The 13,069-nt window shown below is 39.1% G+C and overlaps 6 protein-coding genes across 6 annotated transcripts; 4 read left to right on the top strand and 2 right to left on the bottom strand.

The window, feature by feature from the left end:
* Positions 1-167: 167 nt before the first annotated feature.
* RHIMIDRAFT_123209 (uncharacterized protein) lies at positions 168-881 on the top strand. The gene is made up of 3 exons (XM_023605436.1): positions 168-238; positions 284-426; positions 479-881. The coding sequence occupies exons 1-3, from the start codon at positions 209-211 to the stop codon at positions 723-725; spliced, it is 420 nt and encodes a 139-aa protein (XP_023467376.1). The 5' UTR covers positions 168-208; the 3' UTR covers positions 726-881.
* Positions 882-1,320: 439 nt separating this feature from the next.
* On the top strand, positions 1,321-4,224 carry RHIMIDRAFT_201582 (TBC-domain-containing protein; the record flags this gene model as incomplete). Its single annotated transcript, XM_023606554.1, has 8 exons — positions 1,321-1,746; positions 1,798-2,032; positions 2,087-2,438; positions 2,487-2,783; positions 2,836-2,986; positions 3,040-3,066; positions 3,118-3,549; positions 3,598-4,224. 8 exons carry the CDS (start codon positions 1,321-1,323, stop codon positions 4,222-4,224), a joined length of 2,547 nt encoding a protein of 848 aa, XP_023467375.1.
* A 108-nt stretch (positions 4,225-4,332) lies between these two features.
* RHIMIDRAFT_250820 (uncharacterized protein) lies at positions 4,333-5,444 on the top strand (the record flags this gene model as incomplete). The annotated part of the gene is made up of 2 exons (XM_023610757.1): positions 4,333-4,639; positions 4,705-5,444. 2 exons carry the CDS (start codon positions 4,333-4,335, stop codon positions 5,442-5,444), a joined length of 1,047 nt encoding a protein of 348 aa, XP_023467374.1.
* Positions 5,445-5,476: 32 nt separating this feature from the next.
* On the bottom strand, positions 5,477-8,859 carry RHIMIDRAFT_280097 (putative YEF3-translation elongation factor eEF3). Its single transcript, XM_023612884.1, has one exon. The coding sequence runs from the start codon at positions 8,779-8,781 to the stop codon at positions 5,620-5,622; it is 3,162 nt and encodes a 1,053-aa protein (XP_023467373.1). The 5' UTR covers positions 8,782-8,859; the 3' UTR covers positions 5,477-5,619.
* Positions 8,860-9,436: 577 nt separating this feature from the next.
* On the top strand, positions 9,437-10,871 carry RHIMIDRAFT_236719 (SPT2-domain-containing protein; the record flags this gene model as incomplete). The annotated part of the gene is made up of 5 exons (XM_023608625.1): positions 9,437-9,445; positions 9,496-9,795; positions 9,863-10,602; positions 10,652-10,729; positions 10,787-10,871. The coding sequence occupies 5 exons, from the start codon at positions 9,437-9,439 to the stop codon at positions 10,869-10,871; spliced, it is 1,212 nt and encodes a 403-aa protein (XP_023467372.1).
* Positions 10,872-11,209: 338 nt separating this feature from the next.
* Positions 11,210-12,786, bottom strand: RHIMIDRAFT_250817 (phosphatidate cytidylyltransferase; the record flags this gene model as incomplete). Its single annotated transcript, XM_023610756.1, has 6 exons — positions 11,210-11,386; positions 11,433-11,672; positions 11,725-11,883; positions 11,939-12,237; positions 12,284-12,423; positions 12,482-12,786. The coding sequence occupies 6 exons, from the start codon at positions 12,784-12,786 to the stop codon at positions 11,210-11,212; spliced, it is 1,320 nt and encodes a 439-aa protein (XP_023467371.1).
* Between the last annotated feature and the right edge of the window lie 283 nt (positions 12,787-13,069).

The following is a 13,069-nucleotide window of genomic DNA, read 5'->3' as shown; positions in this document are numbered from 1 at the left end:
TTTTTCCTTCTATATAATCCTTTTTATTAGCATTGTTGCAAAGTTTTAGTAAAAATGCGCCAAGTATTCAGATGGGACAAGTGAATTTCCCAATCACGACAACCCAAATATCCAAATGCGACAAGCTAAATTTAGAATCACGACAAGTGAAATTTCAATTTGCGACAATTTGATACTGTATTATCACCCAAAAAAAAAAGGGTTCAGTATGACAGAGTTTAGCAGTATACCCATTAATGTAAGGGGGGAGACAATGGTCAAGACATGTTACTCATTTCAATAGGTCTTTACGTTACCAACACCTGTAGATATAACACTAACACCCTTTTGGACAACAGTCTTACAATATGGCAATTTTTTACTACAGAAATCATCAACACCAGGAAACCCATTGTTTAGAAATCTCATGAGTACTATCGCAAGTGTGTAAGTATCTCTCTTTTTTCTTGAGTGTATTCTAAACTCATTTCAAAAACAGATTTGATACAAAACAGCCACCGTATCGAATCCTATTTCAACGAGAAGTCAACACGGTCTGTTTACAGATAGCAGTCGCAGACACTGAACAAGCGATACGTACGGCATGGACTTGGATAGAAAGAAATATGATCCCTGAATTAGAGATGATAGATCATCCAATCGATAAAGAACATTGGGTATCTGAAAAGATAAACATGATTGTCACTGCCATAGGTTATTATACATATAAAACTGGTTGTTTATGATGCTGATACAGTGATATAACATAGATTCGGGAACGGATGAGCTCTCTTCTGATGAAAATGTTAGAAACGCATCAAGATCATTTAGGCAAATATTCGATATTCCCCCTTCTGAACGATTTGTAAATTGTAAATACTTCTCTTTATTTTTATTTTTTTTTCTTTACCAAAATTGACCTTTGATTATAGATTATTCGTGTTCACACAGAGCTAGACAAGGATGGCTATATATAAGTGAAAACTATATCGGATTTCATTCATTCTTATTGGGTTTAGAATCAAAAACGCTGATAGAATTAAAGGATATTCAGGAACTGAAGAAAGAGAGATCAAAAGGTATTTTTGATGACAGTTTGAGGATCATCACCAAAGATAAGCAGGAGGTAAGTACAATTAAGATACATGCATCTTATTTTACTAAATTACAATTATATAGCACCATTTTTCAAATATGTTCAAAAGAGATGAAGTCTATGATTTACTCATCCAACTCACCGGTCAAGCCATGCAACGATGGTTAAAAAGTTCAAGTATGGATACTCCTGGTGCATCTACCGACGCAGACTTTTTGGCTGCAGAATCAAAACATGCTCAAGAGATGCGACAGTCGACATCATCTTCTGGACGGACGCACCAATTGACAAGCCCCTTGAAGCAAGATTTGGCTGCCCAAAAACGAGATCAGGCTTACTGCATACGATTCAGATTACCTGATAGCGAACATCTCATGACAGGCCTAGACGCAACATACACAAAAACTGCCAGCACAGATCGTGAATCGGTCTTTTTGTCTCAGGTGCCGCCTGGACATATCAATCTGCTGGGTCGAGTGTATCTGTCAGAGACATTTATGACATTCGAATCTCATGAAAGGCTTGCCGCTCCTCAGCAACACTTGCCTCTCTGTAAAGCTGTCTTTCCTCTCTATACTGTGAAGCGTGTCGAAAGGATTCACTCGGGCGCTTACACGTCTGGAGTAGCTATTGTAACACTTCACAAGATAGAACATACCTTTATGCTTCATGTAACATCTTTTTTTCTCTTAAACAGTCATATATCTCATACATTGATTTAGGCCGAGAAGAATGACTGTGAACAGTTTTGTGATGCATTGAAAGGATTGTTACAAAAGCAAGTGCCTCATTTTAAAAAAGTCAGGCCTTTTGTTGCTTCATGTGAGTCCGAGCATCTCTGTACCGCAGACACGCCTTCACCTCCTGGTGGACTTGGCCTGGAATTTGGCTATCCAGAGGATTCGAAAAAGTCAAAAGATAAAAGCAAGACAAAATTATGGAAGCTCTATTTTCAAGGTAAATTACTATGATATTTAACATCACTTTCCAATCTTATATGTGATCCTTTAGAAAATGGAAGAAATCTAACCATGATCCGTTTACCAACATTCGGTAAGCTCGTACGCGTCGGTTTGCCCAACAGACTCCGAGGCGAAATTTGGGAAGCCGCTTCAGGAGCAATGTACTTGAGATTTGCCAATCCAGGTGTCTATCAAGATATTTTGGAAAAATACAAGGGGCAAAAGTCAACATCAACAGAAGAAATCGAAAAGGATCTGAATAGATCTTTACCAGAGTATGCCGGATATCAATCACCAGAAGGCATCGATCGACTTCGAAGAGTACTTACTGCCTATGCATGGAAGAATCCAGAGCTCGGTTATTGTCAGGCCATGAACATTGTTACCTCTGCCTTACTGATGTAAATAGATACACACAAAAGGGGAAAAAATCTTATAAATGTATTTAGATATACAACAGAAGAACAAGCGTTTTGGCTACTTCACGTTTTGGTGGATCGTATATGTCCTGGATACTATAGTACTAGCATGTATGGCGCTTTATTAGATCAAATAATCTTTGAACAACTTGTAGAAAAGACAATGCCTATGCTCTGGAATCATTTTAAAAAGACAGAGGTGGAGTTGTCTATAGCATGTCTACCTTGGTTTCTCAGTTTATATGTCAATTCGATGCCATTAGAATGCGCTGTACGTGTACTTGATATATTATTTATGGAAGGTCCAAGGATTTTATTCCAGATAGGGTAAAAAAGGGAAAAATGAATGGTGCTGTATATATCTTATAATTTTTTCTAGACTGGCTGTTTTAAAGATAAATGGTGAAGAGTTACTGCAGACAAGGGATGATGGTGCATTTTTAGATATTTTAAAATCCTTTTTCCAGTCTATTGAAAGCAGTAATGATCATCGCTCGACCATAGAAAAAAAATCTCGAACAAGACTTACAGTAAATATATCTCCTTTTATATATATATATATTAACTAAATCATATCTTGTAGAAATTGAGTGAGATGATGTTGATTGCTGTAAGATACAAAGAAATATAAAATGGGGATAGATAGCTTATACATTTCTAGTATAGAGAATTTTCTCTTGTGACAGACGAAATGGTGGTTGAACTTCGACGACAGAACCAGCTCAAAGTGGGAGCAGGAATTGAATCATTCACAAAACGTACGGTCATCCGGCACTTGAAGGACACAGCCGGCTTTTCAAAGGAAGATATTGGAACTATGTATGACAAATATTTTGGAACCTTGTATTATTCCAATCGAGACACTGGAGGTAAACCAGAGTCAAAGATGAACAAGGAGACATTCCAAGCTATGCTTGCATCCATGACACCATGGGCCAAGTTCAAGAGCACGAATGAGCACCCAGATTCGATCACAGCCAAGGAGTTGAGTACAAGTTTTGTGTACCGTATGTATCGAATGTTTGCAGGTGGAAAAGACGAATTGATTGATTTCCAAAAGATGGTGCGAGGAATGAGCGAGATACTACAAGGAGTAAAATGATGGTTATTCTTGGTTTATTTGTTACTTATTTTTCTTTAGGATATCATGTCACATATGGATTGGTTCTTTAGGCTTTATGATGAAGATAAGGATGATGTTTTGACGAGTAAAGATATTATCAATATCAGCAAAGAGCTCTATTGGCTACTGAGTGTTCTTAAAGATACGGATATAGCATGGGATGCAGTAACTAGCCTGATCGTTCACAGTTGTGAACAGTCGGATATTGCTAAGGGAACACAACCTGATGAGGCAACGCTAAAGCATAGACTAGCCGATTTAACGATGAAGAGTAAAGAAGAATCACTGCATTTACGTATGAAGCAACTGGACAATTCCATTATTGCCGATGTGATCGATATCACTTTACCGTCATTTCGTATGGTTGTACTCACAAATGAATCTCTCGAAATGCTGTTTGATCATGGATTTAAGGATAGCTTTAACTTTAGTAAATCGGCTGTTGATAGACAAAAGAGTTTAGGCAGAGAATTATTCGAGAACCTGTTTGCTCAAGGACAACGATTTGCTAAACCAAGCTCTAGTCTGACAGTCAACTCACCTGTAGTCAACAGGAGTAGATCAGCTTCTACCTCATCTACAACAGGAGTAGAAGATAAAGAAGTCGAGACCCTGATGGATGAATGGGGTCATTTTGAAGTATAAACATACAGCATGATTACGTCAATAAAAAGGGCGCCTTTTATATATTTTACATAAATTATGTGGGAACAAATCAATCACAGCTTCTTTTTCCCTTAATTCCTTTTTATAATGAAGAACCTTTCCTCTGATACAGTCATCAAATTGAATATTGGAGGTGTCCCGCATTATACCTATTTTGATACTCTCAAACGATCATCTTATTTTATCAATCTTCTCAACGGCGAAATGGAGCAAAAAACCCTTGTTAACGGGGACGAGATCTTTATTGATCGTAGTGGTCAACTCTTTGGACACATTCTTGAATTTCTTAGAACAGGCAGCTTAGGTTCTGTAGAAGACGATATCAAGATGTTGTGTAAGATAAGAGAAGAAGCAGAGTATTATCAGTTAAATGAATTAGTCGAGACAATTGATGGTAAAATAAAGATAAAGCAATATATATATATATACAAATATAAATATATTAAACATATCCTTTAGGTTTAACAGAGGGTATCTCTGTCATCGAACATACTATGCCAGTGGGTTCAAAGGGTCAACAAGAAAATATGGCCAGAGTGTTTATGGACGCTATTGGAGAACAGGCCACGCTGAAATTAGCTTTTGCTACACAGATGAGGGTTGATCTATACAATACAGTGATTGAGTGTAACGGACGTATCAAGGGTGTACAAAGAATAGAAGGTCTCCATAAACAGATAGGACTAGGCAGTCAGATACAATGGCCACTTTTACTAAGACAGCTTGCAGCGTCCATGCCATTTGCATCACTTTATATCATTGAGGCTATGAGAAATAAAGGATTAGATGTCAACATTTTAAAAAAGGACACGACCTCCTCATTACCAGTTGAACTTCAAACAACAGAGGCAGCATCACTTCCTTTGGGAGCAAGAACAAGAAAGGCTCATTTGACATTTGCAGAGAAGAGATGTAGAGGATATTTTGATATAGAATACTACAGACAACAGATGGCAATGGCCTTCAAATTCCAAAACAATATGCATATTAAAAATATTTTGGCTCAAATAGAAAGAACAATCGTCTTGAACGATCAAGAAAAGCAAGCTACACTCAATCCTTTTATACCTGAACTTAGTCAATCTACCATTGACATGTTACCCGATTTTCTTCACAACATGATTCGCACTAATAACAATATTGATACTAATAATAGTAATAATAATATGATGGAAGATCATCTTTGTATTTTTAAATAAAAAGTTCATATATCAAAGACAAAGACAAGAGTTAAACAAAATAAAAGCTTTTGCTTTTTATTTTAAATAGTAGTAGTATTAATGATGCCCTCTTACAATAAAAATGAGATAAAAAAAATGAATAAATATAAACAGAGAAATTCTAAATAAACTAGCTTGCTTGATTTTTTCTTGTTTATAAGTCATCTTCATCAGAGAAAACTTCTTCACCACGCTTACGACGTTCCATACGCTCCTTCTTCTTCTTACGGAGTTCCTTGGAGGTCAGCTTCTTCTTCTTTTCGACGGCCTTGATGGTGTTGCCTTGAGCGTCGACCATGTCTTCTGCTTCTTGTTCCTTGATGACAGTAGTACCGTTACCAGAGACCCAGTTGTGACCAGAAGGAGTCAAGCGACCGTTGTCAACCTTCCAGACTTCAGTACACAAAGCTTCAGAGAATTCACGGTTGTGAGTAACGATGACAACACCACCACCATATTCCTTGATAGCAGTAGCCAAAGCACCGAGAGATTCACGATCCAAATAATTGGTAGGTTCGTCAAGAACAAGCATGTGAGGTCTGTTCCACATAGCAGCACCAATGACCAACTTGACCTTTTGACCACCAGAGAGACCACGGATACGAGAGTGAGTAGCGAATTCGGGTTCAAGACCAACTTCGGCCAAGTGCTTTTCGATTTCCTTGGCAGTCAAAGGACGGTTAAGACCCATCTTGGCAGCTTCAGCAGCATCGACTTCAGCAATCTTCTTACCGAAACCCATTTCTTCAAGCTTGGAACGAGAGATCCAAGTGTTGTCAACAGAGGAGCGACCGACCCAAGAGACTTCGTATTCGTAGGATTGCTTGAGCTTACGACGACCAACAATAGCTTCAACAACACGCTTTTCACCTTCAATCACGAAGACTTGTTCCATGGCCTTTTGGTTTTCTTCGGCGTTGTTACGTTCGTTCTTTTCGAGTTCTTCACGATCTTCACCGGTGTGGTAACGCCATTGGATGTATTCGTTGGGGGTTTTGTCCAAGTGACGTTCGATGTGGTGGAAAGCATGTTGGGCGACATAGGCAATACGCAAGTTAGGATGTCTCCAGACAGTACCAACCTCGGACTCGATTTCACCAGTCAACAACTTGATCAAGGTGGACTTACCAGCACCGTTGGGACCAATGACGGCAACACGAGAGGCAAGAGAACATTGCATAGAGATGTCGATCAATTGCTTGCGGTCAGAACCAGGGTATTGGAAGTCGACGTTCTTCATCTTCAAGATAGCACGTTCCTTAGTCTTGATACCTTCCAAGAAACCAGGTTCAGGGAAAGAGAACTTGATTTGAGTAGCTTCCAAAGAGTAGTAAGAAGCAGCACGAGGAACCTTCTTGACGAATTCGGACAAGTTACCCTTATAACGCTTGAGCTTGTAGTTGGGCTCGTAGTGAATGATGTCGGAACAGACATGATCCAAGAAACCAGAGTCGTGGGAAACAATGATGGAGGTAACAGTCTTCAAACCAAGGAGGTAGTTCTCCAACCAGGCAACGTTGACAACATCCAAGTGATTGGTAGGTTCGTCCAACAAGAGGATATCAGCGTTCATCAACATAGCACGGGCAAGAGCAAGCTTCATCTTCCAACCACCAGAGAGTTCACCAATAGCCATCTTGGTAACCATTTGTTCAGAGAAGCCATATTCCAAGAGGATCTTGCGGACTTCCTCGGGATCCTTGGTCTCAACACCCTCGGAGGCAAGGATGAAGTCAACCAAAGGAGTATCAGCCTCAGAACCATCGATATCGTGTTCGACGTAGACAGTCTTAAGCTCAGAACGAGGAGGGAAGCCTTCAACTTGTTCGTTGGCAATGGCGCGCATAAGAGTAGACTTACCACAACCATTGGCACCACAGAGACCATAACGACGGCCACGCTTGAGACGAAGAGAGGTACGGTTAAGCAAGATCTTGGCACCATAAGCAAGAGAGAACTCACAGTTACAGAGATCTTCACCTTCATCTTCTTCTTCCTCAGGATCCTTGGGAGTAACGGCTTCCTCACACTTGTTCAAGGCAGAGAAAGCAAGAGCCTCGGCATCCTCAGCGGTGTAGAAGGACTTGGCATAGGGAGCAAGAGCCTTGATCCAGACATCCTTGAAGAAGTTCTTAGCAACACAAAGAGCAAGAGCAACGTCGTTTAAGAACTTGACAGTAGGGGCAAAGGCTTCATCAATATCAGAGGGCAAAAGTTCCTTGATAGAGGTTTCAACCTTAACCTTCTTTTGCTCAATAGTGAAGACTTCGACACCAGGCTTGGCAATACGTTGAAGGGTGGCAAGGGCCTTTTGAACGACACCACGACATTCGGGGTCGGCAACAACATCTTGAACCTTCTCGAGAGCGGGCAAGAGAACAGGCAAGAAAGGAGCAGCGACATCGGGATCATCGACAAGCTTGGACATGTTATCGATAATCAAGGCAGCCTTACGCTTGATGGGAGTAGCACGTTCGTTCAAACCACGGGACAAGAGAGGAACCATGATGGAGAGAGTAGCAGCATCAACTTCTTGGACGAAAGTGGTAGCACCGAGCAAGTGAATGGTTTCAGGAACGTTTTCAGGGTGGTTGATACAAGCGATAACGGCGGGAATGAAACGTTCGATATCCTTGTTTTCAATGAGAGCACAGATAGCAGCCATGGTGTCAGTAGCTTGCTTCTTGACGTCGGTCTTGGTATCCCACATACAGTCAGAGACAACAGGAATAACTTCGGGAATGGCAACGAAGAATTCGGTGGGGTGGACCTTGGTCAAATCAACCAAGAGGTTAAGAGAGAGCATCTTGGTTTGCCACTTGCAAGAGTTACCGAGACCTTCGAGGATGAAGGGAACAGTAAGAGAGCAAGCGTTGGGGTTGATCTTGCTGATGAAGTTCTTGGCAGCTTCAGCAGCAGCGTTCTTAACAGCAGCTTGCTTATCGGCTTGAAGTTCCAAAAGTTGGCTCAAGAGAGCAATGATGAAAGGTTCAACTTGACCTTCGAGGCTGTTGTTGGTGAGAGCAACGAAAGCAGCAATAGCAGATAAGCGAGCACCGGTGCTCTTCTTGTTGTTGAAGTCCTTGATAAGAGCATCAATAATACCGGCATGCTTAAGAGAGAGGACGCCGTTAGTCTTGACAAAGGCAGCGAGTTCTTCGGCGGCAGACTCGCGGTCAGCATCAGAGGCAGAAGAAAGCTTGGTGAGGATTTCTTTAGCCTTGCTGGTTTCAACCTGACTAGGAGAGACAGCAATAGTCATCTTCTTGGATTGAATTTCGCTCTGGGTGTTCTTCTGTGCAGCAGTAGCAGGCATCTTTTTTCTTATTTCTATAGAGAAAGGATAGAGCGAAAGAGGGAGTACCCAAAGAAAAAAGAGAAGGGGGAGAGTTTAAGAAAAAGAAAAAGAAAAAAAATTTTATTCAAGTAGACCTTTTTATCCTTAAATCCCAAAAAAGTTTTTTAGCGAGATTTATAATACAAAATATACATATTATTATACTGAGTTTGAATATATATCACCACTCACAATCACTGAATGGATACTATTTTTGATGCGAATCAATAAGGTGAGGTGCTTTTTTTTTTATTTAAATACATATAAAGATCAGATGCTACTCTTTGTGTATTTGATTGACTTTGCAGTGTTAAAAAGAACTAGTGAAAAAGTGGTCAGGAATGATCAACAAACAGATGTATTTATGATAAGGAGAGAGTGTGTGTGTTTTTGTTTATGTTTATCAAAGTACAAGCCACGAATAATTAGATCGGTTTTTGAATATGTTTTTTTGCAATGAGAAACTGCCGTAGTCGCAACAACCAACTGAACCAATAACAGATGACTTCTTCTCATATGCAGTCTAGCCAATAGTAAAAGAGGGTGTGACGTACTGCTTAAGGTTAAACAAGGCAAATGAAAACATCCTTTTTTCTTTCTTTTTTTTTTTTTTTTTCCTTATTATTATATGGGCATGTTAAAAGTAAAATATATTAAGACATTTTATTAAACCAAAGACTAAAATGTTTATAGAGCGAACTAAGCTTTGACCAACTGATGGCGCAGGCTACTTTGGTAGCTAAACAACAAGATGCTGCATTACTAGAAAGAGCAAGACAAAAAAGAAGAGAAGATGAAGAAAGGAGGAGAAGAGAAGAACGTGCGATGAGAGAAAAGCGAGAAGCTCAAGAACTGTTGGCAAAGAAACGTGAATTACAAGAAAAGAAGCAAAGACAGCTCGTAGAGCAAAAGAAACAACAAAAGAGACAAGAAAAGCTTGTTAAACCACGTTCTGCACGTCCTGATCCTCGTACTATTTTACCGGAGAAAAAGGTGAACAATTATTTACTACTTGTATGATGTTTGAACTTATTTTTTTTTTTTTTTTTTTGCTTGATAGAAACCAGTACAAATGTCATTTGAAGATTTGATGAAGAAAGCAAAAGAACAATCTTTAGCTAAAAAGGAAAATCCCACAGCAAGAAAACCATCTATTACTACCAATACTCATACTACAGCAGCAAAAGCAACAACTAAATCATCTGCGACTGTCCATCATGGACCCAGCTTATATCATCGTACTAAGAAGCCTGAATCGAAAAATGATACAAGCAATAACGGCCAGTCGACTTTATCAGTTAGAGAAAGAGCAAAATTATTGGTTTCTGAGCCCCCAAAGAAGGTTATCGGTCAAAAACGAGATAAACGGTCAATTGCAGAAGTACAGAGAGACATAAGACATGCAAAGGGAATATATTCAGATGATGAAGAGGACCGTCGTAAAAATGACCCAAGATTGATGATAAACAAGAATAAGCCAACACAAAGATACCAATCATCAGATGCTGCAATAGGACGAAAACGTCCTTTATCCCCCCCTCGTCCTGCAAAAAAATTAGATGCACCTCGTCGCCCGGTTATGTCTGCACCTATACCCCGTATGCCATTCAGCGGTAGACCACTTGACAGAAATGCAGCTAAATTACCAGTAGCAAGAAGATATAGAAATGACGACGACGATGAAGACGATGATCTTGACTCATTCATTGTTGATGACGACGAAGAGGAAGATCCTTATTACAAACGCAAAAACAGCTATTCTGATGAAATTAGTAAAATATTCCGTTATGACAGAAGCAGGTACAGTTAGCCTAAGAAAATGTTGATCCTTTCATTTACTCTTTTATAGATATGCTAATGAACCAGTATTCTCCGATGATGATATGGAAGCTAATGCAAGTGAAGTTTTAAGGGAGGAAAAGAGAAGGTATTTTTTTTTTTTTTGTTATTGTAATTATATGTCAACTAACAAACAAATGAATAGTGAGCGTATTGCTAGACGTGAAGACTTGATTGAAGAGCAAAAAGAACTTGAAAGGTTGAAGAGACGAAAGAAGAATTCTGCATAATTATATACAATATTTCATATCATATGTACATAAATAAACTTTGAACACATTTAGCAATGCGCAATAATAAGCTTACAGCTACTCCCTTGTTTGGAATCTTCCCTTGACCTTATTTCCCACTCCTGTTTTAATGACTTGTGTCACTGATCTCCCCCCTCCCATTGTTCTCCAGTAAACAACTTTTTTTTTTTCTTGTAATTGTTAATTTTACTAGATTTATTAAAAGCAATTGCTATGGTAACTACAAGTATTTTTTAGAGGAGAAAGCGTGAATTCAAAGGAAGGCATATCATTGATAATGAGCATGTGAAAATACGACAAATTCTTAAACATATCTGTTACTGTACGCCTGTTAATAGCGTCTGCGCCTTTGAGATGACCGAATCAATCTGACTGGATAACTGACCCTGATTGTCTATGTACATTTGAAGTCTTCCGAGCAACTCTAATTGTTCCTTGGGTGTTAGATTATTGATGACCAAAGCCAAGATTGTACCAACAGATACGTTATACATCTATATTCATCAGTCACATTTCGACCAATTACACCTGTGTGTTTACCTTGATAAAGCTGTGGTAATACATGTAAGCAAATAAACCCATCAAAAATTGACAATCCATCCTATCCGTCAAACCACCGTGACCAGGTATGCTCTGTCCAAAATCTTTAATCTTGAATGCTCGCTTTACTGCACTAGCAAAGAAGCCTCCAAAGGGTGCGATAAGAGATGCAAAGCAAGCCATGACAAGAGTGTGTAGTTGAATGGGTGCAATGTAGATCTCTGATACATCTGTAAAAAGCTGTCACGCGTATTAACTATTGTTACATCTACTGTTTTATAGTTAAGCATACCAAATATTTAACAACATATCGAATCATGGGCGGTAAATGCCAAGGAGCAGCAGTAAATACGGGATTCTTTGGCTCACAGGATATATCAGACCATGCAGAGGCCCCAAGGTCCTGAACGGGGCATATCATATAATCAAATCTTATAAGCACTGTGGTAATCTAATGATATCAAATGTGTCAGTGTATGGCTCCTTTTTTTCCATTTTAACTATACCAAGAAGCCAAAGATGAGCGTGAACACGAGACCACCGATAAATCCTTCAACTGTCTTTTTGGGCGATAATTGTATGAGTGGCGTCTTGCCCCAAAAGAATCCACAGATATAAGCAAAGGTGTCATTACAGACAACAAGTGCAGCTGGCATAACAAACCAAATCAAGCCTTCGAGAATATTATCAACAATAAAATGTGCTTGGAATACGATCAAAAAAATGGCCATATGAGTCCATCCGAACTGTGACATCTGCTGCCTGTAGTGTCCCTTCTTGAGGTTCGTCACAAACAATACGAAACCTAATAAAGTCAAAAAGATTTGCCTCAAGTATGATATCATATTTACCAATGACGTATAAAGTGAAGCTAATAAATCGATGATGTGTAGCAAAAGGTAATAAAAAGGCATCTACCATGACAATTTCCTTAAAGTAATAGATAATAGATTCACCAGATAGAAAATATTCAGCAGCAATCAAATAGTACCTAATTGAAGCATATAAGTGAGTCATTTCTTTTGACAGGTTATTGATGATAAGCGTACCAACTCAGCGTCTTGTACCAGCGTAAGTTGCCTTTAGTAGAAGCAATTTGAATGACTTCTCTATATACCAACACTGTAATGATCATCACCATAATAATAGACCAAATGTATCCCGAGGCAAGCACAATAAAGAACATGCTGATCATGATCAAGGTTGTTATTGTTCTAATCCACCAGTTTCTCCATTTCTTATTTGGGGCTTCTGAAGCTAAGAGCGTCACTACTTCTTCTTCCAATTTCTTCGACTCACTCTTGTTGTGTTTTGGTTGCTCAGCTGTCGTAGTCTTTGCTTTTCGTCGCGCCATGAGATAAAGTGTATAAAAGAAGTGTAAAATGTATTTTGTAATGCAACGGCTGAACTCTAAATGCTGATTTTTTAAGGCTCAGTAGCAATCTGGGTTTGACATAGAACTCAAACCTTTTTCGGAAAACTTTCGTACACTTTAAAAGAAAAAAAACCGTACAGCTGTGGAATCAATCTTGTACAGGGCCTCACCAATTATGTATATCAATGTTTCTTTCTTTAAAAGCTTCTCTCTTTTGAGTTTACTCTTGAATACTGACCAAAATTGTTCAATAGGATTGAGC

This window comes from Rhizopus microsporus (genome assembly GCF_002708625.1).
Source record: "Rhizopus microsporus ATCC 52813 unplaced genomic scaffold scaffold_6, whole genome shotgun sequence".
Lineage (NCBI taxonomy): Eukaryota > Fungi > Mucoromycota > Mucoromycetes > Mucorales > Rhizopodaceae > Rhizopus > Rhizopus microsporus.
The sequence above is the reverse complement of the archived record's forward strand: the minus strand, read 5'-3'. Positions and strand labels throughout refer to the sequence as shown.